Genomic DNA, 25,926 nt, shown 5'->3' on the forward strand with positions numbered 1-25,926 from the left:
GCACAGCCAGGAACGTCCCAAACAGCTTCAGCCGAGGTTGAGACAGGAAAACAAGCTTTTCCCATCAACCCTAAGGCGGGCCCCCCCAGAAGCAACCAAGCGGGAGCCGGATCGATGCAACATCCAGTTTCTCTTCAGCGGTTCGCCTCGTTCTTGGCGCCAAAACAAACCATCGGTCCGTCCCCCGCCGGATCTACACGACACGTAAGACACGTAACCGACAACCCTCCGCCACGCTAAATAGTCCTTTCTAAGATGTATCGGACACACGCTTTTTCACCCCAGAAGGCCTCCTGTGGAAAGCCAGCGAGCCTCGGCGATGCGTCACCCTCCTGTTCGAATGACAATGTGGGTCTTCTAATCATTTTCTCTTCACAGATTCCTCCGCCAGACATGATATCCGCGGGTCTCCACTTCCGGGTCCGCCATTTTGTTGCCTCCATTTCTCCACGAGGGGGGGTTAAAGGCCCCCAAAATATGCATATATGAAAAGGCCAAAAAGTAACCGTCACTGACAGGGAGACTTAACTAGAGAAGGGTACGGGACCAAACTGGCGGGCTCGGTGGAAGCGCATCCGGCAGCGTCCCGGACGAGGAGGTGAGGGGGAAGGAGGGATGTGGGGACTCCGGGGGGCGTTGGCGGTGGCCCGGGACCGGGCTGTGGGACGTCGCACCGCTTCCCAGCCCAGCCCCGAACTTGGTGCAGGCAGAGCGCGCCCCTTCGCCAGAGCGGGTGCAGCTGGGAGAGGGGGACCGAGAGGAAGGGGATGCTGCTGGGAGGAAGGGGAGGGGACTGGGAGGAGGTGAAGAAGGGGGTGGGTGTAAGACCTGGGGCTGGGGAGCTGGACCAAGGGAAGCCAAGGCCACAGAGGTGACCGCTAGGGGGCAGCGCGGAGCCCGGGTCCGGGACTGCTCCGCAGGCTGAGACCTTGGCTTCCTTCCTGCCCCAAATTGCCTCTTCTTCCTGAAGGACAGAACTTGGCTGGGAGGAACTGGAGGATTTGTGATAGAGGAGAAAACGGGGACTCGAGTTCTCTGGCCCCAGTCATAGCCTAAAGAGTATTAGTGAGCTCAGTAATCTGAACAAGAGCGTAATGGCCCCTCCTCCAGTTCTTGCACAGTTGTTTGTACAGCTGGCGGCCCAGTGGGGACGTGTGCAATAGAAAAAGAACAAAAAAGGTCCTCACACCAGGGATTCTCGATTTCAGTTCTCCATCCCGTTAGCTTTCTGCAGGCTCACGGACTTCCTTGAGCACGCAGAGCTCATCCCATTCCTCTCTCCCCCTTCCTTACCAGAAGGTTTTCTCTGCCTCACACACACACAGCACACACACATCGGTGGAAAAGGACACTCTGTGTCTTACCTTCAACAACTTAACAACAGTTTTTGGCCACCTGGGAACATATTTTCAACATACCGTTGGACCCAGTCAGTCTAGTGGAGATGTTCCTAGGCATCTGTTTTCATCCACGCCTTGATAACAATTAAAGGACCGCCCCACCCAAAGTCTTATACCAGCAAACGTAATTACTCTCTAATAATAGAGGGCTTTGTTTTCAAGAGCGCAAGCACCTCATCCATTATTAAAACACGCGTATTGAAAGTTGTCGTGTGTGTGTGTGTGTGTGTGTGTGTGTGTGTGTGTGTGTGTGTGTTTGAGGGGGAGGGGTGCTTTGTTGTTTTATTCATCTCCAAAGCCCTAGGAGGCAAGTGGAAGCGGATTTAGTTTCTTCACTTTACAGATAGGGAAAGTGGAGGTACATCCAATAAGGGAGAATGTTTTCCCTTGGTTTTTAGTAATCAGGGCGCCCAGAAGCGCCTAGACTATCCTCTTGTCTCTTAGGCTATATCTCTCGTCTGGTGGATCTGCCAGCGCTGACATAGGATACTGGCAGGATGGCGCATAGTCCCCCCAAAATGCAGTTATTTTTAAAAAATAACATTTGACTTTACTCAAGATAGATGCTTTGAGGTTAACTCAAAAGAAAAGAGTAACCGAGGACGGGAAGAGCCTTGAACACATTTCTAGGAGACCTTTTCTATATCAGGTAATTACATGCTAATCCCAAAGTTTATATTTTTGTATAGTAAGAAATAAGACTTCATGGCCTAAAGAATAGGATGACAAATTTGGGTCAGTCGCCATTCAATGGTACCGATACACTGAACTCACAAATATGATTAAAGAAATGTGATAAAATTAAGGTATAAAGGCAGACTACAGTGGAAAAATTTGCTCAAATATATTTTGCAAGAGTTCAGGTGCTGAAGACACCAGTTGCTGGGAGATAAAATCAACATATTTAAAGTATCTTGTTTTCCAGAAGTATCAGCTTCCCAGGAATGTGAAGAGAACCAGATTTCTCCTTAAACAGATACCTCAGCCTTCAACTGTTTTGTTTTTGTTTTTGTGGTTAGAGGATAAAGCTGGAATTTCATTGTGAGGATAGTTTAATCTTGCTTTGTGCCAACATTTCTGAACATCCCAGTTGAGGGCATTTTTGCTCTTTGTGATCAGTTACTGTAGAGGTATTAAGACTTGCTGATAGACTTTTATATACAGTATAATTTGAGGAAATGTGAAGGAGTCATTTCTGACCATTGAAGCACCTAGAAATTTATTCTTGTTTTGAAGTATTAGTAATAAGATAATTGAATTGAAAGGCAGTTTTGATATTTTAAAAGGAAGATAACTGTGGAGAAATGCAAAGTATCAGTTTTCTGTAAGAAGTTTTTGCTATCATTTTTTTCTAGCATTTCCTTGAGTTGTAAAAACTGACACTTAGATTATAGCAGTTGGGGCGGCCGGATGGTTCAGTTGGTTAGGGCGCGAGTTCTGAACAACAGGGTTGCTGGTTCGATTCCCACATGGGCCAGTGAGCTGCGCCCTCCACAACTAGATTGAAGGACAACGACTTGGAGCTGATGGGTCCTGGAGAAACACACTGTTTGCCAATATTCCCCAATAAAATTTTAAAAAAGTAAAAGATTATAACAGTTGACATTATTGAAGTTCATCCTCTGCTCCTGAACATTTCAGAGGCCCAGACCAGAGCTTCGGGTGGATTCATTTTGAACAAACTCTCCTGGTCTCCTGGACCCATGTTTGAGCACAATGCTCTATGATACAAATTGGAAAATTAAAACAGTGGCTGAATGATTTGCCTAAACAGTGATTCTCAGATTTTCTGGTTTCAGGACTCATTTATATTCTTAAAAATTGTTGAGGACTCCACTGTGTTATATCTACTGATATTTACTGTTTTAGGAATTAAATTTTAAATGTTCATTGATTAAAATAAAATAAATCTTTCACATGTTAACATAAAACATTTCTTTTTATTTTTAAATGTGTTTTTCCAGGACCCATCAGCTCCAAGTCAAGTAGTTGTTTCAGTCTAGTTGTGGAGGGCGCAGCTCACAGTGGCCCATGTGGGGATCAAATAGGCAACCTTGTTAAGAGCACCACGCTCTAACCAACTGAGCTAACTGGCCGCCCAACATAAAACATTTTTATTAAAAAACAAAAACATTTTTATGAAAAGTATATCTTCCAAGTTAAAGAGATAGTGAGAAGAATGGCATTGTTTTATATTTTTGCAAATCTCTTTAATTTATGGCTTAGTAGAAGACAGCTACATTTTCATATCTACGTCTGCATTCAGTTTGTTGCAATGTGTACTTGGAGAAAGGGAGGAGTGTTTTTATAGTTTTTCAGGTCATTGTGGGTATTTTTTGATGCTACACAGAAACTCAACAAGTGGTAATTTCTTAAAAGTTAGTTGCAATGAGGAATCTGAAGCTATGTTAATGAAATCTTTATACTCTGTTATCTTAAAAACCCATTGATCTGTCTTTCACTTTGAATCGTTTTACCTTTGCATGATTTTATAACGTGCATTGGTTGTTTGCAAACTACTGGTTCACCAAATTATGCAGATTATCCAAATGTTGGTATATTTTATTATACACTATAAAAAATTCACATTCATTAGCATCACCACACCTTTTGTCAGAAAAGTTTATAATAAGCTGTCAACTCATGGTGGTGGATACAGGTTTTCCAAAATTCTAATTTTTGCTTGAAAGCTCGAACTGTAATTGATAATTGACAATAAATACTGTCGATTGTTTTCCTTGAAGTGGCAACCTGACTCTGTTCATTTTTGGAAAAGTGTCTGCCTTATAGCTACCCGAGTGTCAGTATCTTTGGTTTGTCTATTCATCATTTCATGTGACACAATATTTCTACCACGGTCATTTCAAAGGGATGAAATGCTTTTTTATTGATTCCGTGAGCCAGAAAGGTGATAATGTGTTGCACATATTTCCAAAGTCTTTTTCTGGAGATTGAAAGTGAGGGAACTATTGTTTGAAACTCTTCCAGGTATCTGATCGTTTGTGTTAGATGAGGTAGAAAGGAAGTGCCCTACCAAACAGTCACCTTGACAAGCATATTCAAGTACGAGAGGGCTTCTAAAAAGTTTTACAGGCAGCTTTCCTTATGTTTGAGTTACAGCTTCCTGAAAACGTTTGTTCCTATGCATAAAGATGTCTTTGGTGGACTTGGGGAAGAGGTTGCTAGAAGCAGCAAGGAAAGGCCAAGATGATGAAGTGAGAACATTGATGGCAAATGGTGCCCCATTCACCACAGACTGGGTAAGCTGTCTCGACTGTTCCCAGTGTGTGCTGACACCAATCTTTTTCTTTTCTTTTTTTCTTTGAAGTTTATTGGGGCGACAATTGTCAGTAAAGTTACAAAGGTTTCAGGTGTACAATTCTGTAATACATTATCTATATCTCACGTTGTGTGTTCACCACCCAGAGTCAGTTCTCTTTCCATCACCATATTCGTACTAGACCCCGTTTACCCTCTTCTAGAGCCCCGCTGCCCCTGCCCCCCAACCAAACTTTTTCTTAAAGGCTAAACAGACTTTATTGATTTTTCTTCATTCCCTTCCTCCCTCATTCTCCCCACAAGAGTTTTATTTTGTCTCATCTGAATATGTGGTTTTCTTTTTTTTTTTTTTTTCCAAATTGAAAGTCTCCTGTGGATATATAGGTGGTAATTGTAAAGGTATTATATACTTGTGATTTTCAATAATGCTTTTTAGAGTATTTTCTAGAAGTTTAATTCTCCCTGGAGTGTACTTGGGTTATGGGCTTCTGTAATTAGCTAGAAATTAAACAAAACCAGTGTAATGAGAGTGCATTTCTAAACTAATAAACTTCTTGTTTCCTTTTCTCTAAAATGCCCTGGTTGATAAGGAATAGTCTAGCCATTTAGTTTCCTTTACCACTGTTAGAAAACATGAACAGGGAAGGTGTAATTTCATGAGCCTAGACAGCCGGCTTGGAGAGCAGCATCTGAGAAGACCCAGGTCCCGGTGACTGTGAGTTTGCTTCATGTTCGTGGATGTTGTAAGCACTGCCTGGCTTGAACAGTTCAACCTCCCTTCTGGGGTGATTAATTCATAACTAGAGGCAAGCAGGTTCTTGGCACTTGACAAAAAGGAGGAGAGCAAGCCCATGAGATTAGAATTTCTAGAAATAGATCTGAAAAGAGTAAAGTGAGTTACCTCCAGTTAGGCAGCGAGGCTGAGTATATGAAAAGCACAGAATAAATGAAATAGGCCTAAAATAAAGAGCGTAACACAAGGAAAGGAATAGCACTCTGGCCGCAGTGGATGTTGGTAACTGATACGAGATTTACTTTGAAATGATGCAGACCTCCTTATTGCTATGGACACACCACTGCTAACTCTTTGTTGCCTCTTCATTTCATCAGTCTTTCTGCTTTGCTTTGCTTTGCTGTGGCAACAAACGCCTGTTCCAGCCAATTCAGTTGGCATCCCACATGCAACTGTGTAGTCTCTGCCCTTTTCCTGAGAACTGTTGGGAATCTGCATCAGTCCCTTCCTGTTGCCCATGACACGATGCTCTCGTCTGCGCATTTTTTCACCATCTTCTAAGTCTTGTTTAAAATCATGTCTTGTAGGGAATCTTACCTGACACATCCACCTGTCTTAAAATCCATTATACTTACCACTTATTTAATTGGTGGTATATTTGTCCATTAATATATTAATTTTTCCCCCCGTTTTTCCGCCCCCCCCCCCCCCCGTCCCCACACACTCCGCTTCAAGCCATTGTTTCTCAGTCTAGTTGTGTAGGACACAGCTCCCTGGCCCATCTGAGGCAGTCAGTTGGCAGCTCTCGCCAGCTCCCGGCGACTCACGATGGCTGCCCGCCATCGTGGCAGCACTGTATGGCAGCACACAGTAGCCCACGGCAGCCCAGCTCTCCTGGAGCCATTGTTCACGATCTTAAATGTAGAGAGTGCAGCTCACTGGCCCATGTGGGAATTGAACCAACGACCTCGGCATTAGGAGCACTGTGCTCCAACCACCTGAGCCACCGGGCCGGCCCTTAATTTTTAATAAAGTCACTTCTTCAGTGCTGTCTGCCCAGCCAGATTCTCTCTCCAAGGACAGGAACCATAGACTTCACCTCTTGTCCGTTTGTATCTGTCCAGTACTGATTTAGGAGTCTGCACACAGTTGATATTCAGTGGGTATTCTTTTCCCACAGCTTGGAACATCACCCCTCCACCTGGCAGCCCAGTACGGTCACTATTCCACAGCAGAGGTGCTCCTTCGAGCGGGCGTTAGCAGGGATGCCCGGACCAAAGTGGACAGGACCCCCCTGCACATGGCTGCAGCCGACGGCCATGCACACATCGTGGAGCTGCTTGTCAGGGTAAAGCAAGACTTGTGGCGGGTCTGTATCGTGAAGAAGACATCCACCTCCCTTTCTTACTTAAATGGGTGGCAGGGAACTGGGTTGGAAAGGATAAAGTTTAGGACAGTTTACAGCATTGAGTGTTGCATCTCTTTCAAGAGTAATCATGGCTACGAGGATTTTGTTTTCTTGACTTTTGAAAGCTAAACACACTTTATTGGCTTTTCTTCATTCCTTTTCTGGAGGTGTTCTCTGCACTTACACCTATTTTTTCAGGCACTCAACTCGGTTAATAAATGCAACAAAAGTCTGTTCTTTCCCCCTTCCTCTCACATCTGTTATGATAATTCCCCAGTGATGTCCCTAGAAGACCCGCTCACTGAGGCGTTATGTCTGTCAGCATGCAGGGTAATTTGAGAAATGTTTTTCCCTGTGCTATTTTGTAAACGTGATCTAAGTTTGAATGTGTGTAATCTGCGGAAATCCTCCGTATTGGTGATGGCACCTTGGACCTGTGCTACTTACTGTATCCAGTGTCCGTTTGAAAAGTGACTTTTCTGTGACAGAATGGCGCCGACGTGAATGCGAAAGACATGTTGAAGATGACAGCTTTGCACTGGGCCACCGAGCACCGCCATCGAGACGTCGTGGAGCTGCTCGTCAAGTATGGCGCCGACGTCCATGCCCTTAGCAAGTTCGATAAGTCCGCCTTCGACATAGCCCTGGAGAAGAGCAACGCTGAGATCCTGGTGGTGCTTCAGGTCTGCGGCGCGTTCCATCCCCACCGTGCGCTTCCATTGCAGGGAAGAGTCTTCTGTAGGCACTGAGTCACAGCTTAATTTTCCTCATCTTATCAAAGCAGTTCTCCTAATATACCGTAATCGCGTGACTCACAGTCATTAGTATCTTAAAAAAATATGTCTTCTACAACGCCCTGAATTATTCACTTGGGATTGAATAATCAGGGTGGCCAGTACAAAAACAAGATTTACTTGGCTTTAGAGCGTTTTCTTTGTCCATGAAAATTTCGGTTTAACCTTTGTTTTCTGAATGTGCATCCACTGATGTGAGGACAGTAAATACGTAGCTGTAACGCCTGTTGAGGTGTAAGGAAGCCATCTCAGAATTAAAAGTTAGGTGTGATGATTTCACCCTGTCGTTTCTTAACACGTTGCCTACGGATCACGAGAATCTTCACGAGGGATTTAAACCCCGCCGTGCGCAACGTGTGAAGCCAGCACTTGTGCATCAGGGAATACCAGGATCAGGGATACAAAGATTAGCGTGACCCCGCCCTGAAGTTTAGATAAGAAATAAAGCATTATAGTACTCTGGTGCTAAACCGATACCTAGCGACTGTTACTGAGCACAGAAGAGGGCACATTAAGGATGCTGAAGGCAAGGGTTAAAGTGGGTGTGGAATCTGAACTGAGTTTTGAAGAACTAGGCAGAGAAGTGGGAAAATGATATTGTAGGCATGAAAAAGAGCAAGTCGAAGACAGCGGTGTGAGAGGACATGGAATGTGCAGGAAAGAGTAAGGAGTTCTGTGGCTGGAGGCCTGGCCAGGGCAGTGGAGTTTGGGAGCAGCTAAGGCTTGAGAGTTAGGCTGGGTGTCACATGGCACACAGAGGAGTTGGGACTGTCTTGTGGGTAACGGGGCCCCAGTAGAAGCTTTTCAATAGAGGATTGATGTGATTAGATGTTTTTAAAAAGGTGATTATTTGGAGTGTGATGTGGAGACTGGAGAGAGAAGATTTTAATGCTCAAGAACCATGTTGTGACTTTCATTAGGCCAAGCAGGAGCCAATGAGCACGTGAGGTAAGGGAGTGAGAGTGGAGGACAGAAGAAGGGGCAGGTTTCAGAAGGAATTTAAAGTAACCAACCAGAGATGGATAATCTGTTTTAAGCTGAAGCCCTTAGTCAGGGGGATAAGTAGAAAGCCATTTCTGCTGCATTTTCAGTGGTGTGTTTGTTGTTTCTCACAGATGGTTCCCTCTAGACTGATTATCCTCTTCAACTTTCAATTCCTAGTTTAGAGCCCTTTCATAATTGGGACTTTTTAAATAGTGATCGTGTCTGTAGAAAACTGCTTCTGAAAGTAAAAAACTAAATAAAAATGAAGATAAGTCTCTTTACACTGAAATTGCGCAAACATTCCTAGAAGCAGAAATGCAGGACATGAAACTCTCCTTTAAAATGTGGCACTCATTTATTTGCTTGTTGTATATTCTCTCAGGAATTCTTCAATGGCAGAATGGAACAAGTAGTTGGGAAAAACTCCGGAGAATATGCTTCTCTGTAGATTGTCTGCAGGGACCTCCTGCTAACACATTGACTTGTAGATAATTGAGCACAGACTGTTAGTGCTGGAAATTACTTTTTAGGTCACCCTCCTTTATTTTTCAAATATATATTAAAAAAAGATCCAGAGAAGTTAAGTGAATTGTGTAGAAGTTTTTGCAATGATACACGTGTGTTTTTTTTAATTCCCCTAAAGTAGAAATAAGCTTGGGAAAGCAACCTAACATCCCTGTTGCCCTGGTCTGGGGCAAAAAAACCCCCCACAGTGGTCTTAATGAGGACGCTGAGCTCCCTGGGACATTATGTGCTAGAGCTAGTTCTGCTTGACTAGAGCATGGGGGCGGGGTGGCCCTTCAGCTAGTTAGTGTTCTGACTTTGAAATATCCACCTTGGTTGTTTTTTTGGTTTTTTTTGCAGGAAGCAATGCAGAACCAGGTGAATGCTAATCCTGACAGAGCCAACCCTGTGACCATGGCTACCCCGTTCATCTTCACCTCAGGAGAAGTCGTCAGCCTTGCCAGCCTCGTTTCTTCAGCCAACACCAAGACAACCTCAGGTAATACTCTGATAATGTGGCATTTATTTTAGACCAAAAATGAACAGAACCCCGGGTTTTCCTATGAGATTAACAGATAGCCCGTCTGAGACCCACTCCTTTATTAAAACATCCCCCAAATAGAAGACGTATACTAGATTTTAAAGCTAACGCACTTATCCTTCCTGAGGGAAGGGAATAGCCTACCTGGAAAGGTTATACCTGAGTGCTTACAGTGCTGAAAGTAAAATATTCTGCAGGCTAACCTGTTGAAGGCTTGTGCCTGAACCCAAAATGAAATATAGGGCTGCTTCCATGTGGTACTGCCAAGGAAAATAGTTAAATATTCATACTCCAAAGCAGTAGCAAATAAAGCAGAAGAAAGCTAAGTGGTAGTTGGAATGCTGGTGTAAAAGAGGTACTTGTGATTATTTGAAGAAGAGCCTCGATTTGTACTGGAGAACCTATATAACAACAGGACAGCAGAGAAAAGCACTTGGGATTGATATTTGGAAACCTGTATGTTTTTAACAAAAAGGTCTATCTAAAAAGGGGAAAACTCAAGTTGTTTTCAACACCTCTTTACAAATATTTGTTGTACAACAAAAGAACGTGCGTCCTCGTTTAAGTTTTCCAGCTGACTCTTGGTTCCTTTTTCTGTTTCTTTTGAAAAATAAGCCACTGTATTCCTCGTTAAGTTTATAGAACATCAAAGGAAGGTGTGGAATGAGATGTTATTGAGGGGCAGTGTAGTAAATAGAGCGTATGCACAGTCTACGTAGAATTATGTGTTCAGAACTGCGTTCAGATACTAATTTATGAATTGACTAAATGCTTGACTGTGGGAAAACTACTTCTCTTAGCCTTCTTTATTTATCTATAAAATTGAGATATAATAATATCTACTTTAATAGGTTGTTGTGAGACTGAGATTTTGTATTTCAGTGTCTATTTTACAGCAGGGCTTCAATAACAGCTAGTGTTCAGTGAAAATGAGGTTATCAATAAAGGTTGACTGTGTCGTGCCCACAAGGGGGCAGTAGTGGCCTTCATTTTTTTAGGCCACCAACATTTAAAATCGCTGCGCTTTGCTTTCAGCTGGATGATTCAAAACATGTAGCTTAAATATATGTATACGTGTAATGACAACATTCACAGCCTTTTGGATTTGTTACGGTTCAGACCACACAGATTAGAACAAGTGCTTTTATGATCCAGAAGAGTTTAGAAGCCAGTAATGTTACGTGTTCACGAGAGTTGGTCTAACGACTAAAATTCTCCAGACCCTGATCTGGAACGGTAAGCGAAGTTGAAGACATTCAGAATAGAGATGCTTAGCCTTGGCTCCCTCAGGACTATATCATGTTTGTTATGTTGCTTTTGGCAAATCGACTCTTTTTTCTTCTGTATGTTGACAACTACAAATTGAAATTGCTAAGCCATCCCGTAATAGAGCTGATCGCTCCAATGTCATCTTAACCAGGAAGCAGTTCTACCTGGCTCTCCCCATGAGGGGATTGGCCTACCTGGAGCTTAATCAGTGCAGGTGAAAGAAAGGAGAAAAGCTATAGGACAAATTCAGGTTGTTACTCAACCGGGTTAAAGGATTTTCTTTTCCTGAATGGTGGTGGGTGGGCTTCTTGTTTCCCATCATCCAGTAGTAGTTGTCAGAATTAACTGAAAGTGTCCTAGGATTATCATGTTGATGGATATTTTTGATACTGAAATCCAGATTACAAAGTTTGCTTTCAGTTTTCCATTTGTGACTAAAAATATGAGTCATCAGTGCTACCATCAAACCGCAGTGATTTGGGAAGACAGGCTAATTTAAACATTAATCAGGGTAAAACAAAGCTATGAAGATGAATTTCCTGTTTCTGTAGGAGCATAAGAGGCATTCCAAAAGTCAAATATAAATAGCTTTATATTGGGTCATAAGAGGATAGGCTTGGAGTCTAAGCAATTGGGTTCTAACCTGGGCTCTGATATTTACTAGCTGCATGACCTTGGACAAGTTACTTAGTTTTTCTTTGTCTAGTTTTCATTAACTCACCAAGATTGTCTAGCCTACCATAGCATACTCCCCTAAATCTTGGTTTGAGAGTTTATTTATATAAGCCACATTTAAATAGGTAAAAAGAGTCGTCACTGATTAGGCCATCGCCCTTCCAAAAACAACAGTATCCATGTACATTTTACTTTATTTGTTGTGTTTTATATTGAGGAGAAGAAAGCAATTAGCGTTATTGAACGCTAATTTTATTGAAAAAATATAAAGTAATTTTTTTTCCTAGAACTCACTGGGATGAGTCTAAAGAGGTAATTTACATCGTCTCTTTTCAGTTTCAACGGTGTATGTCAGAATGCTAAACCTGATTTTTCACAAATGTTCTTCGTTTTGCTATTAAGGGGCAAGGTGGGTGAGTCATTATGTTTGAATCAAAGGGAGAACACCCTTTGGTGGGAATCAGCATATGCTAGAAAGTATAGAATGCTTTTGTCATGAAGCAGTTCTGCCCAGCTCTTCTCCTTTAGCTGGCAGCCTACCTGAACTTTATATTAATAACAGCTATGTGTGTGGTGTGTACACTGTGGTGAAATCATAACAGCGTTGTTTTTTTATTGCTCGTGACTTACTGTCACATATAGTCCAACCTCCATGAGGATATAGTTTTTTCATTCGTGAGTTCCTATGTCAGCAGTTGGTATGATGGACCGAGTAATGAGAAAAGCATGAACTAGGCAGGAAAATTAGGCAATGGGCTGGTTCGTGCTCTGCATGAAGTCATTAGATAGACATGGGCTTCTTTCTGGAGGTCAAGCATGTGTTCCACTCAGACCATCTGGTTCCCTGAGTATGTTATGAGAGAATTCAAATAAAATAGGGTAGCGTCACTATCTCCACCTTCATCCCCACTCCCACAGGCCTCGTCCAAAAGCTTTCATTCAAGTCGTTTGCTGCTATGAGGAGGACTGGTACACAAGTAATCTACCTCCTAAAGGAAAACCTTCTGAAATTTAAATTTATACATAGGTTACCTAGGTGAAGCATGTCAGAAAAGGATTCTTTGCTCTGTGGGAATATTTATTATAAGGAGTATTAAATAGGAGTTTCCTTAAGTGTTTGACAGGTCACTGACATTTTCACAGAAGAAAGGCTGGTAAGAATCTTCAAGTGTAGGTAGGGGTAAAACTTAAAAATTAAGAGTACATTTAAAAAGAAGATACGTGTATCATGTAGAGTCCAGTCGAGACAAAACTACATGGTGATTTCTATAATTTTATTTCATATGTAGATATATAATTTCTAATCTTACATATCTAATTTATACAGAATCATTAGTAAGAGTGGATTAACTACTACGGAGAACCCTAAAGAGCACAGGAATGGCCAATATAGGGAGCAGCCACCACTCCCATATGACAAAACTTAATCTCCTGCCAGCTGACAAGAAGTGTTTATAGAGTCCAGCTTCAGTATCACAAGGCAGGGCAAAGAAGGGTGGATTTGGAATGGAGAGGCAGTAAATCTACAACTGGCACAATAAGTGTCTCTGAAATAGGGAAATGCAATTCATTTCATGAAAGTTAGATTTATGCACAACTGTTGAGTAATACTTTTGGTTCATAAAGTGAGGCATGATGCCTGTTGCCAGATCTAATGCATTTCCCTCTTGGGACTTAGCTGTTAAGACTAACAGATGCAAGAGAAAAAGATAATGGACAAAGTTTTTTCAAAAAGTACATCATGACATAAGTAAAGTAGATGATTATTGTTGTTGTTTTTTAGCATTAATCAATTGTACTTAGCCTTTGACATTCACTCTGTGAACCTTTTGGTTTTCAACTGTCCTCACACTAGAGGTCAGTCCTATTCTCTCCTAGCAGCTGATGAATAGAGGTAGTAGGTGGAGGAGAGCCCAGGAAGGACCTATTCTGTCCCCACCGCTCAGCGGGGAGGCCTGCCTTGTTTGCTGTCTGCCTGCTGCCCGCAGAGCTCTGCACAGCCCGGGCGAGATGGAGCAGCTGGGAAGGCAGTGGCCCTACACCAAGCAGGATCACTCAAATCCACTTTAAATGGAAACCTTTTTAAATCTCAAAAGCGTTTGAATGCCATGATAACTGGTTTATGTCAGTTTGTATTAGAGAGCAAGCTCGATCGAGGAAATTACAGTGAAAAGCCAAGGTTTTGATTTAATGAGCCATTTTTAGTTCATCTCAATTTATTCTCTCCTCTGGACCTCACTTGCCTTTTTTACCGAAATAGGTGACCCCCATGCCTCCTCAGCAGTGCACTTCTCACATTCTACCACCTCAGTGCTGGCCACCCTTGCAGCTCTTGCTGAGGCATCAGCCCCCCTCTCCAACTCACACAGAGCCACAGGTAGGTAAGGGACAGCTGCTGAGCAATTTGCCATTTCTCCTTTTGTTTTTCAATCTCCAGCAGATTGGATTTGCATGACATTAAGGAATTGTGGTTCATTGGAGACGGCTAGGAAAAAGCCATGTAGAGTCACTGAGCATCAGAAAGAAGAATCACTGGATGATATAATCAGAGAATGACTAAGTTAGTTATTCCTTTGTATTTTTGCAGTTTCACGTTTGCCCTGATTTCAGTTGCTTCAGATTGAAATATTTAGTCTTCTATTAATTAGCAGATGTTTTTGGAAATACTCTATGTTATGTTTTGACTGATGCTATCATAGAATGATTCAAAATAGCAACTTAGATATCGTGTGTTAAAGCATCAAAATACATGGGACGGTTCCCTCTCTCACTGTCATATCTTGTGTACTTCAGATTAGCTTGTGTTATTTTCACAGGAGATGTTATTTTGGAGTTTCCAATGAAATTGAGCAGATAGCCGCTGTATAGTGAGTGCCCTTCTGATAATTCAAACAAAAAGGTTTTAAGTCACTTAGCCAGAGATAGTGGTCTACTGGGAAAAGGCTTAGGGCTTCATTTATGTAGGGATACATAATCGTAGGTAGGGCTACATAGCTATCTAGGAATCTTTCTGGAACCTTCTGGCAGTCTGCTCCATCATAAATGAAAGCAGGTTGTTCTGATTTCTTTCTGCCATTGACATTTGGCGAGTGAGAACATTTCTCCAGTTGTGTTTTCCCGACTGGCAGCCATCACAAAAACCTCTACTCAGAAGTGTACAAGTGAGCAGCATGTTAGAGGGAAAAGCAGTATATTAAGCTTGTGCTTGTTATTCTTCAATTTGCTCTTTGATATTGGATAAATCGCTTCTTCAGATCTCAGTTTCCACATTTCTGGCATGATGGTGGGGTTCGATTATCTAGCACGGTCCTTTCAGCTATAACATTTAACCCTTCTCTGTTTCTAAGAGGTGTGAATGCTCTATTTCTGTTGAACTACGTGAATGTGGCTCATATGGACAGTCTACACCCCGCTTATTGTGAAATCCTACTTGTGACTCTTTAGATAGAGGAATTCCCCTTAGAGAGAGGAACTGCTTCCCCTAATAGTTATTGGGGATATTGACTAACCGAACTGAAAATCTTGATTCAACATAATGCATGTAAATCTCTTAGAAAGAAAGCTGGCGCTTAATAAGCAGTCAGTGTTAGTTGCTACGAATATTGTTGATCTGTCAGATGGGAAAAGCCACCGACTATTTCTGTCTGTCAGACTTCCTCAGTGCTTTGACGACTTGACATATTATTTTGCTGATTCAGCATTAAACGCCTCTATTTCCTTATAGAAATAAATCTAATTTATAATTCTTTTTGTAAGCTCCATAGATTTATTTACACTTTCAAGATGCTTCCTGAAAAAAGAGTTTTAAGATCAAATATGTTGGGGAAACTCAGCCTATCTTATCCGCTCTTGGGGAGTCACTTGGAGCGTGACTGTTGGGGTCTCTGATCCTTCCTACAAAACAAACGAAAAAGTATAAGCACATTTTAACCAGGATTTTGGAAACGTATTTGTACCTAGAACTCATCTTAAGCGAAAGGTATTAATATCTCAAGACATATTAGAAAGTACTGTTTTAAGTCATTCCTTCTTTTCTTTTCTCCTCTGACGTAGACTTGTTCATGAGAGCTTGCATGTGTGCACTGTTGAATCTAACTTTTTTTTTTCAAGTTTTCCTATCCTGATATTATCAATTTCCAGGAGGCTGAAATTGCTCCATTCCAATTTTTTTTTAAGCTGAAATTTTGCATTTACTTTTGTCACCTCTAGCTAATTCAGAGGAAGTCATAGAGGGAAATTCAGTTGACTCGTCAATCCAACAAGTGGTGGGGAGTGGAGGCCAGAGGGTCATCACCATAGTGACTGATGGCGTCCCTCTGGGTAACATCCAAACTGCTATACCTACTGGAGGCATTGGCCAGCCCTTTATTGTAACCATGCAAGATGGACAGCAAGGTGAGTCATCCCATGGGACAACTGTTTATTAAAAGATAGTTTAGACACTTCGCTCTCCTCTAAAAATGAGGCATTCAGGAAATTGGAGAATGCCAGGAGCCAGATGGGGCAAAGAAGCTCGGAGAGAAAAACAGAAACCAGGTTGGCAAAGGCTAATTTCCCTAACATATATAAAATTTGTGAGTAAAAACCAATAATCTGGTAGAAAGAGCAAATAATATGAACCAGTAGTTCACATAAAGTAAAATCTGGATGGTTCTTAAAAATAGGAAAATATGTTCGGCCTGCTTCATTCTTTGCAAGAGAAATGCACATAAACACTGCACTGAGGTACCACTATAACACTGGTTGTCAAGTTGTGGAGAAGCAGGTGCTCTGACAAATCGTCGTGGAGAGTGTTAATTGATGCATCCTCTAAGGAGCAGGTTGGCAATATCTGTCACCATTAAAGATGCACAGACCTTTTGGCTAAAAAGTTCTTTTTCTGTGAATTCATATTCACACACGCAGGAATGACACGTACACTAAGTTATTCCGTCCAGCCTTATTTGTCATCATCAAAGATTAAAGGAACCTAAGTAGATGTCAGAAGGGAACTGGGTAAATCAATTATGGTGCACCCATACAACGAAATACTTTGCAGCTGTTAAAAACAATGAGCAAGTTCCTTATATACCAGTACGGTCTGATCTCCAGAATGTATTGTTCAGTGACGAGAGCAAGGTACAGGCCAGTGTGTAGAGAATGCTACATTTGTACTTTTTAAAGGGGGGGAATATGTGTGTATTTGCTAATGTATTCATAGACTATCTTTGGAAGAATGTTCAAGAATAACATTATTAGCATTGGTTGCTTCCTGGGAGGGCACCTGGGTAGCTGGGGATGAATGCAAGGCTTTTCACTGTATAAGCTTGTGTAGTTTTTAATTTCTGAACCATGGGAATGTATTACTTATTCAAAAAATACGTAAGTAAATTTTTTTTAAAAGAAAAACTATCCATTACAACTTCATTCCTTAAAAATGTTGGAGGTTGAAAAGAGGAGGGTTGGTATAATTGCCTTTGCATTACCAAAATTTTGGCTTGGCCTAAATAATTATGGGGAGTTTATAATTTTCAAATTGTTTGAATTGATGGATCTTGGCAGTGTGGGAAGAAAGAGTAGGAATTAAACATTTATAATGCAAGCTTTGATATCATAAATTCTTACTGGGTTTATTTGGAAATACACCACTGATGGTTTTGTGAACATGATTTTCATTTAAAGTTTCGTGGGGCTCATTGGGTAGGTGAGAGACTCTGCTTGTAATGGAGTTAAGTAAATGAAAACAGAGTTGTCTTGATGGAAAAAAATAAAATTTGAGGTTTTACTTGGATGAACTACACTACTTTTTAAAAATGTATTTCACCAGACCCAAAGAAGGAAAGCTGAGATTTTGTGACTTATCTGCAGGAAATTTACAATCCCAGACTAAACTTCCATTTTCACTTATATATGTAAGCTGCTTTCCACTGCCATCAATTGATGACTCAAGGAATACAAGCTAATATTTTTAACTTATTTATTATTATAAGTTTGTTCTTCCAGGACCCATCAGCTCCAAGTCATGTAGTTGTTCCAATCTGGTTGTGGAGGGCGCAGCTCACACTGGCCCATGTGGGGATCAAACTGGCAACCCTGGTGTTACGAGCATTGTGCTCTAACCAACTGAGCTAATCGGTCGCCCCCACAAGCTAATTTTTAAATCAACCATCCCAAATACCTAGGTACATCTTCTGTTTTAAACAAATCATAATTCATTTTAAAACCTAAATATAATTTTTAACATTTTATTTTTAGATAATTATAGATTCATATACAGTTGGAAGAAACAATACAGAGAGATCCCATATGCCCATCACCTAGTTTCCCCCAGTGGTAACATTTTGCATAATTAGAGTGCAGTGTCACAGGCAGGAAATGAACAGTGATACACCCCACCAACCTTATGGAGATTTTTCCAGTTTCACATGCATTCATTTGTGTGTTTGTGTATGTGCTTAGTTCTGTGCAGTTTAACACGTGACGTTTTGCATGACCACCACAGCTGAGTACCACACAGCTCCATCACAGGGATCCGTCATGCTGCCCTTATATCCACAGCCACCTCCCCTCCCACCCCATTCCTAACCCTGGCAACCACTAACTCATCTGTTCTCTCTATATATACTTTGTCATTTTAATAATAATGTTACATAACTCGAATCATACAGTATTTTCAGCTCGGCTTTCTTCTCTCCGCATAATTCCCTTAAGATCCCTCCAAGTTGTTGTTTGTCTCAATAGTTGATTCCTCTTTATTGCTGAGTAGTAGTCCACGGTGTGGATGGAACAGTTTGCTTAACCATTCACCCACTGAGAGACATTTAAGTTGTTTCCAGTTTTGGGCTATCAATGGATAAAGCTGTTATGACCAGTCATAACAGGTTTTGTGGGAACATCGATTTTCAATTCTCTGGAATAAATGCCCAAAAGTACAATTGCTGGGTCGTATGATAAGTGCATGTTTAGTTTTGTAAGAAACGTCCATCCTGTTTTCTAGAGTGACCGTACCATTTTCCATTCCCACCAGCAATTTGTGAATAATTCAGGTTCTCCACATCCTTGCCAGCATTTGATGTTATCACTATTTTTTCAATTTTTAAATACATTCCAGTAGGTGTGTTGTGCCCCAGGCGTGTTGTATGCTTATGTGTGGTGACGTTTTTCACAGCTATGAGAAGACATAATTAAATTAGATACAGTTAATGGCAAACTGCTTTCATGGGGGGGGGGGTTCTCAAAAATCTTATATAAAAGAATAATTTGTCTTATGTAATTTGTCTTTAGACAGATTGTTCCTGCAGAAGTGTGAGCTAATTGGTCACAGCTTCTGACCTGGAGTCAGACATGTTTATAGAAGAGCCTCAGACCTGGGTCTTAACTGCGTGGCTTCCAAACCTGACAGTCTTCACCCTTCCTTTCAGAGGCCGCCTTAGTTCCTCTCGAATCTTTTCTGTTGCTCTCTGCAGGGCCATGCTTGCCCTGTTGATTCTAAAATCCAAAGGGATGTGAAACGTATCAGGAAATATATACCAGTTTATTTTCTAATTTGAAACAAGCAAAACCTCTCTGTTTTACAATGTACTCATCCCCTCCAATTGGTGTTCTTTGGCTTGTAGTTCTAACTGTGCCTGCTGGTCAGGTTGCAGAGGAGACTGTAATTGAAGAAGAAGAGGAAGCAGCCGCAGAGAAGTTGCCGCTGACTAAGAAACCCAGGCTAGAAGAGATGCCAGACAGTGTGGAGGAAAGCAAGGTAGTGTTCTCAGCGGTGTGCAGGGAAGAGAAGGGCAAGAGTCAAAGCCGTACCTTGTACGGCCCGAGCCCTTCTTTGTCTTTCTGTCCACTCTGCGTAATCTGGGGTCAGGAAGGCTTACCAGGCGGTGACATGACACGGTGCACTTTTACAGGAAGGCACGGAAAGAGAGCTCCTCCAGCAGCAGCTCCAGGAGGCCAATCGGCGAGCCCAGGAGTACCGGCACCAGCTGCTGAAGAAGGAGCGGGAGGCGGAGCAGTACCGCCTCAAGCTGGAGGCCATGGCCCGGCAGCAGCCCAATGGCGTGGACTTCGCCGTGGTGGAAGAGGTGGCCGAGGTGGACGCTGTAGTTGTCACTGAGGGGGACCTGGAAGAGAGAGAGACGGCAGTGACTGGGGCAGGGGGCACCCCCGGGCCTCATACTGGGGTTTCCATGGAAACTGTTTCATCTTAACGTACAAGGGCCACAGTCCGTACTGAGTCCATCATTTCCCTCTTTTTAAAAGAAAATCCACTAGAGGACCAACACTGTGTAAAAGTTAAGAATGTCCTTAAGGAGAAAACTATGGCAGGGTACAATGCTTGGGCCCAGGAGGGCTCTCTGTGCAACAGGAACAATCAAAGCCAGATCTAGGGAGCACGTCTGCGGAGCGGCCCAAAGAGAAGGGACCAGCTTTCTCAGCGTACGTCATTGCTTTAAGCATAGAGGGCAAAGAATGCTGCATGTTGTAGGTCGATTGTTTTTTAAATAACTGACTTTCTATCAAAAGATTCTATTTTCTATCAATGATTTTTAAGATAACATTCCTAATACGGACCCACCCAGAGCTTTTAACAACTGTACCGTCAAGTGACCTGAAGATTTGCCTTAGATCTGGGACGTGTGTCTGTTAGAGAAGAAACTAATTGAGAGGGGGGTTAGGAGCAAATTCGGGGGGAGAAAAAGGAATATGATCCACTTCTAAGGGAGCAGGCGCTCCCCCGCTATCCTGAGTTAATCTCACTGGAAAGAAATTTGTGGTTGCCTGACTAAATTTGCATCCATCGTGTCCATAGCTCAGATGCCAGTTTAAGAAACCGAAGTATAAATTTTAAAAACTGGAAAGGAGAGAAAACTTGTTTATGTGGGAGAAGTGTATATAAATCCCAAGTCCTCCGGCTGTTTCACAATGCTGGGAAGTGGCCAAAAAGGCTTGTCGGGTTGTGAAACAAGCTGGTGTCAAGATACAAGCTTTGCTCCGGCTGGATTTTATAGTCGCTATCAGGAGGGGAGTCTGTTGGTAGAACAACTGGCTTCCAAACGTTTCTTTATGTAATATCAAGCTTTAATATCAGCTCTTTAATTTCATAAACTCTGTTGAGATTTCTAAGTGTGCCTTTCTGTGGAGCTTATGTGGTATCCTCTTACATGCAATAAAAGAAGGGGGCAGGAGAGACGCGTGCCAAGGGCGTTGTGTAGTTTCGATGCCATTTGATTCGGGGGTGGGAAATTGCTCTTTCCTTGGGCAGAGGGGGGGAGAGGAGGGGGAGAAGGGGCTTGTGCACAGACGGCTTCCTTGCCTTCCTTACCAGGTGCCAGGTGTAGGCTGGCAAAGGCAGTAAGAACTACCAGCGCCATAAAGTAAGGAACCAAAGATTCTGGCCAGATACTTCGTGTGCCTTCCTCCCTTCTCCCCACTATGCCTGCTCCTTTGCCTAGACCTTTGGGAAAGTGTTTCATTGCTGAGTTTTCTTTGTGTGCCAACTTGCCGTGTTTTTCAAAAGGGAACTAGGGATGGAGAGGGCTTGTAGGGAGGTTACGTTACAGAGGTTACTGCCTTTGAATTGGGCCCTCCCTCTTTCTTGATGCGCTTGCTTGCTTTGTCGTGAGAAGAAACCAGAGGAGATGTGCCAAGTAAACATTTGAATGACTGTTCAGAATACAGTTTTCTTAATTAGCGATCATGGGGAAAATATACATTTTTAATTCGGGATAAAACTTGAGAGTTAACATGGTTCTGTTTACCTTGATTAGTGAAGTAATTTGCCACAGTTTTCCAGACGTGAAAAATCATTTGGGGCTCAAAATAGATCGAGACTCTAACTCCCCAAACCACATTTAACAAACAATGGGCTGTTGGAGGCTTGTAGGCAAACATCCGTTTGGAAACTAACCTTGAGTGCAGGCCTCCACAGCCAGGTTTTCTCCGTGGACTCACACCCAGCGCTTCCCCGCTGACCAGAGATTGTTCTGGGCTGTGGGGATGACGGAGAAATGCAGTGGAAGAGCTTCGGTGAGGGTGAGCGGGACCTTGGAGAGTATCTGCTGTCCAATCGGCCCGTTTCTGTTTGTGATGCTTTTTGTTTTGAGTCTTTTTGGGATCCCGGTGCTGACAATAAGCTGCTATGCTGTGCCTTAGCGTCACTGCAGATGGACCAAGTGTCATTTCAGATGTGCTTTGTTTACGTTCTTGGCATATAGGTTGACTTGAAATCCTTTTCTGTTACGAGGGTGGAGGTAAACATTGCACAAGAAGATATCCAGGCCCAACCACCTCACTGTCTAGGGTAGATTCTGACTGGGCCTTTCCATCCAACTCTCCCTTTTGAACATATAGAGTCCCTACTGTCTGGGGGAGCTGTTTATCAGTTCTTTCTTTCTATAGGAGGCTATCATTCCCACCCAGAAAAACCTCTAATCCAACCCGAGTCATTTTTGATGACGGATCTCTGAGACTGGGAATTAAAGGAGAGGTTGGGGTAGGGAGAGAGAGAGAAGGGAAATGTCTAGAAAGGGGTGGGTAGCAAAAAGGTACTTGTTTTTATTCACTTGAAACAGACCTTTTGGCATCTTAGAGGAGGGAAATGGGATTTGGTCCCCAGTTGTGTAGCCGTGGAGGGAACAGTAAGTCAGGATCCCTTGAAGTAGTTAGCAGTTAAATATTGAATGCATGAATGGCAATACCATTTTCCGATTTTGCATTTCTTTCTGAATCAGCCATGGACGTTGGGAAAATGTTGCTACATCTTCTGGGTTGGAGGCTTCCAACTGGCTTATCGGCAAGGTTGGATTACAGAGAACCAAGGAACAGACAAGTGATCCAGGGGAAACCCGGGGCCTGGGATGACTTGCCCACTTTACAATAAAGCTGCTTTAATAATATCAGTATTAATATAGGACTTCTAGACTCTGCCTTTACATTTTGGTCTTAAGCCTTCCCCCCAAAAAGAGAAAGAAAGAAATCTTAATATTTCTGTTCTTGTTCCTGGCTTCAGGGAAATTACTTGTAAGAGTCCGTGTACAGTCTCTTCCTATCACTACCTCTGTGGGATCTCCCCATTATAATGCCCGAGTTGGGGTCTCTTAACTGAAATATGGGAGAACTTGGCTTTAAGCTGTCTGTATTTTGAACTCAGTGCCTTAAAAAATGTTCTTGTTCTCTGTCAGATCTGCGATCAGTTCTTTTTGGCTTTGCGTTTCCCCCTTCAGCCTTAGCCTTGCTTTATTCACATGTGTGTGTCTGCTCAGTAATGTTAGAAATACATGGCATACAAAATTACTTTCTTTCTCTGTACTCATGTAAAAGAAGTGAATTCACCAGAGGGCTGTACAGTTGAAGTTAGGGATCGTGTGACCAGGGCATTTTTAATAACCGTTTGCTGAGTGTATATTAGTGTGTATGTTTGTAAATACATATGGGTTTTCCCACTTTTCTCTTTGTTTATTCGAGGTTCACCTCCAAAGTATCTGGTATAAGCTGGAAATATTTTTATTTCATTAAACGCATGAGAGAGGGTTCTCTGGATTCACTAAAGTTTTCTCTGGATTCACTAAAGTTTTCTCTGGATTCACTAAAGGTGGCTTTGGCCCTTCGCTGAGAGGTGTGCTCTGACAGGCAGTAATGAGAAAGTGGAGGAGTGAGGACCAGGGTCCCTGGCTGCACAGAGGTTTGCGTAGCATATGGTGTGATGACACCATGGACGCTGAAAGACACGGGCAGTGTCGGGTAGACATGGGGCGGCCCTTCCGCAGGGCCAGCCTCTCCACGCCTATGGCAGCTTTTTTGACTGTTACTTGTACAGTCTCTTAGCACCAGAAGATTTGAGGCATGTAGTGAACTCTTCCCAGAAGTTTAATATTGAGTGGGAATCAGTTTCTGTTCCAGTTTGTTGGAGAATGGCCTCCTGTTCCCTCCTCTTTGTGCAGACATCTCTGTATGGCCAGAAAAGGAGCTTAAGAATGGAATACATGTAAGACCACCTATGTGCAGCTCTAGGCTCTTATCTGGTGCCGTTTTCTGTGATGTTTTCCCCTTCTGAGTTAGTACTCTGTTGCCTACGCCAAGATATTGAGCAAGAAGGATATAAATTCGAATTCAGTAGCTTTGAGCCTCTGGTGCTGCGCTCCAAGCCTCTCCAGGATTAGGGGCTGGGATGACATTCTGAGACTCTACAGTAGCAATTTGGCTTGTTACTGGCAGGAAATGGTGATTCCCTATCTCTCTCTCTCTCTCCTCCGCTTTCCCCTCTAACTACTTCTGCTTCTGTGACCCCGTTGTTCTTATCTCATTGAGTCTTTACCGGGAACTAGGACTTAATTAGTAGGTCATTTCTAATCGATGGGCCTTGTCTTGCCTGGGTCTCTCCCGTCTATCCCTGCTACGTCTTTTGTTTATCCTGAAGGGGTTTGTTTCTGAGAATTAATGTCAGTCACACCCTGTCTCCTGTGCCTCCTAGTTGCGGGTTTCAGGCCTCTTGCTCTGCCCACAGCAGTGATAGCCTCTCTTCTCTGGCTCCGCCTGGAGACTGTCCTTCCGCCAAGGCCATTCCTGTGGGGGTGGGGTGCCTGGATGCTTCTCCCAATGTCCTGTTGTTCAGGTTGTCCGACAGCTTTATGTACAGTATGTTTTAGGAAACCTTAAATACACTTCTCTTTTTTATTTTAATAAAATAGGGTTTGATTCTGATGAGCAAATTTGTGTGTGTGTGTGTGTGTGCGTGCGTGCATTTGTGTATATACACCTCTACAGATCTATATTATATATGCAATTTTTGTACTATCATTTAAAATAAAGATGTTTCTTAATAAAATATCAAAGTCTTATCATTTTAGGGTGTCATTGACATTTTTTTCCATCTCCTGGGCAGGAATTGTATCTACTCCCTGATCACAGATAAACCTCATGGGCGGCCTCGCGGGCATGCGTTCTAAGGAATGCGTCCTCAGGCCCCTCGTGGCCGTGTGACCATCACAGCATGCACGCGCACACACCTAGACGGTGCCGCCTCCTGCACACCTGGGCTACGGGCCTGTGCGCACGTCGCCGTACTGAGTACTGCAGGCAGTGGTATTTGTGGATCTAGGCCTCGCGAACACAGGAAAGGTACTGTGCAAAGCGGGATAAAAGCTGGTGCACCGGTACTGGGGTGCCTTACTGGTCCCCCTTACGGTGAATGGAGCGGGCAGGACTGGATGTTCCTCTGGGTGGGTCAGTGAGTGAGCGGGGAGTGACCGTGAAGGCCTGGGACGTAGTGTGAATCTGTAGACGACACGCTCTGTACACTTAGGCTACACTCCATTTATAAAGCGACGGGGCATGAAATCAGGCACGAGAAAATGATGCGATCGAGAGACGCAGTGAGCACGAGGTCCTGAGGCTGCCGCCGGCGTAACACGGCACCGTCTACAGCGGACTTGTTAAGTGGAAAGCGTGCACTCGAACGATCACATGAGTCTAGTATAGTAAATACGTCAGCCAGTGACAGTCGTTTATTGTCGTTTTCACGTAGTATGTACTGTACATGATTGTATACGTAATTGTGTACTTTGATACACGTGGCAGCACAGTAGGTCCGTTTACAGCGGCGTCACCACAAGCATGTAGGAATGCGTTGCACTGTGACAGTCTGACGACGATTATGACATCACTAGGCGATAGGAAATTGTGAGCTCTTCACAACCTTAGGTGCTGCACGGCTAGCAAGCTTTCCCTGTCCAACAGCTAAACGAGCGAGGGCAGAGTGGCCAAGGCCATTGGGGCGACGTCCTGCCCTTCCCGGGTCTCTTCTCACGTGGCCTTTTCCTTCTCTAGCCCCTCCTCAGTTGGTATTCTTAGCAAGCAGAGCAAGTTGAGGTAAGAAATGAAGTGAGAATGGAGAGAGCTTCTTAAATTTATGTCTTCCTCCCTTCTCTCAGCCCACACTCGCTCCCCTGAAAGCAAACAACCGAGAGAGAAAATAGCAGCTGAAGAAAATAATTCTGTGCCTTGTGTGGGAGTAAAGTCAACGCGGAGAACAGGGGGGAAAATTCAGGCCCAGGGAGGCTTGGAAACGGTGGATTGGCTCTGCTGGCCCCTTGACTATTCGTAATAAGGTGCCTGTTGCTACCTCTGCCATTCAGTTCACGTTCATTACGTTTGAGTAGCAGTCTGTCTGTGGCACAAACCCCACTGGTAGCCAGGGTTGAACACACCCATCTGGCTGGCTAGATGGACTCCCCACCTAGTGTGCGTATAGGGTTCCCAAAAGCTGCTCCGTTGGCAATAAGGATGACTTCTTAAATAAAGGAGGGTAATACCAAAGTCAAGGACATAAACATCCTGTGTTCAACAACTAGAATCTCCACTGCAAG

The 25,926-nt window shown here is 43.1% G+C and overlaps 1 protein-coding gene across 7 annotated transcripts; it reads left to right on the top strand.

Annotated features, from left to right (window-relative positions):
* Positions 1 to 111: 111 nt before the first annotated feature.
* On the top strand, positions 112 to 24,405 carry GABPB2 (GA binding protein transcription factor subunit beta 2). Of its 7 annotated transcripts, none has more exons than XM_074318962.1 (10): positions 112 to 598; positions 1,960 to 2,049; positions 4,521 to 4,660; positions 6,593 to 6,781; positions 7,309 to 7,503; positions 9,463 to 9,601; positions 13,848 to 13,964; positions 15,797 to 15,982; positions 19,183 to 19,316; positions 19,471 to 24,405. In XM_074318962.1, exons 3-10 carry the CDS (start codon positions 4,553 to 4,555, stop codon positions 19,768 to 19,770), a joined length of 1,368 nt encoding a protein of 455 aa, XP_074175063.1. In that variant the 5' UTR covers positions 112 to 598; positions 1,960 to 2,049; positions 4,521 to 4,552; the 3' UTR covers positions 19,771 to 24,405. The 7 variants fall into 7 exon arrangements, with proteins under 7 accessions (XP_074175063.1, XP_074175064.1, XP_074175065.1 ...); XM_074318963.1 differs by having other exon boundaries at positions 1,964 to 2,049; XM_074318964.1 differs by lacking the exon at positions 1,960 to 2,049 and having other exon boundaries at positions 112 to 348.
* Positions 24,406 to 25,926: the final 1,521 nt, after the last annotated feature.

Source organism: Rhinolophus sinicus, linkage group LG14 (genome assembly GCF_036562045.2).
Source record: "Rhinolophus sinicus isolate RSC01 linkage group LG14, ASM3656204v1, whole genome shotgun sequence".
NCBI classification, from domain to species: Eukaryota; Metazoa; Chordata; class Mammalia; order Chiroptera; family Rhinolophidae; genus Rhinolophus; species Rhinolophus sinicus.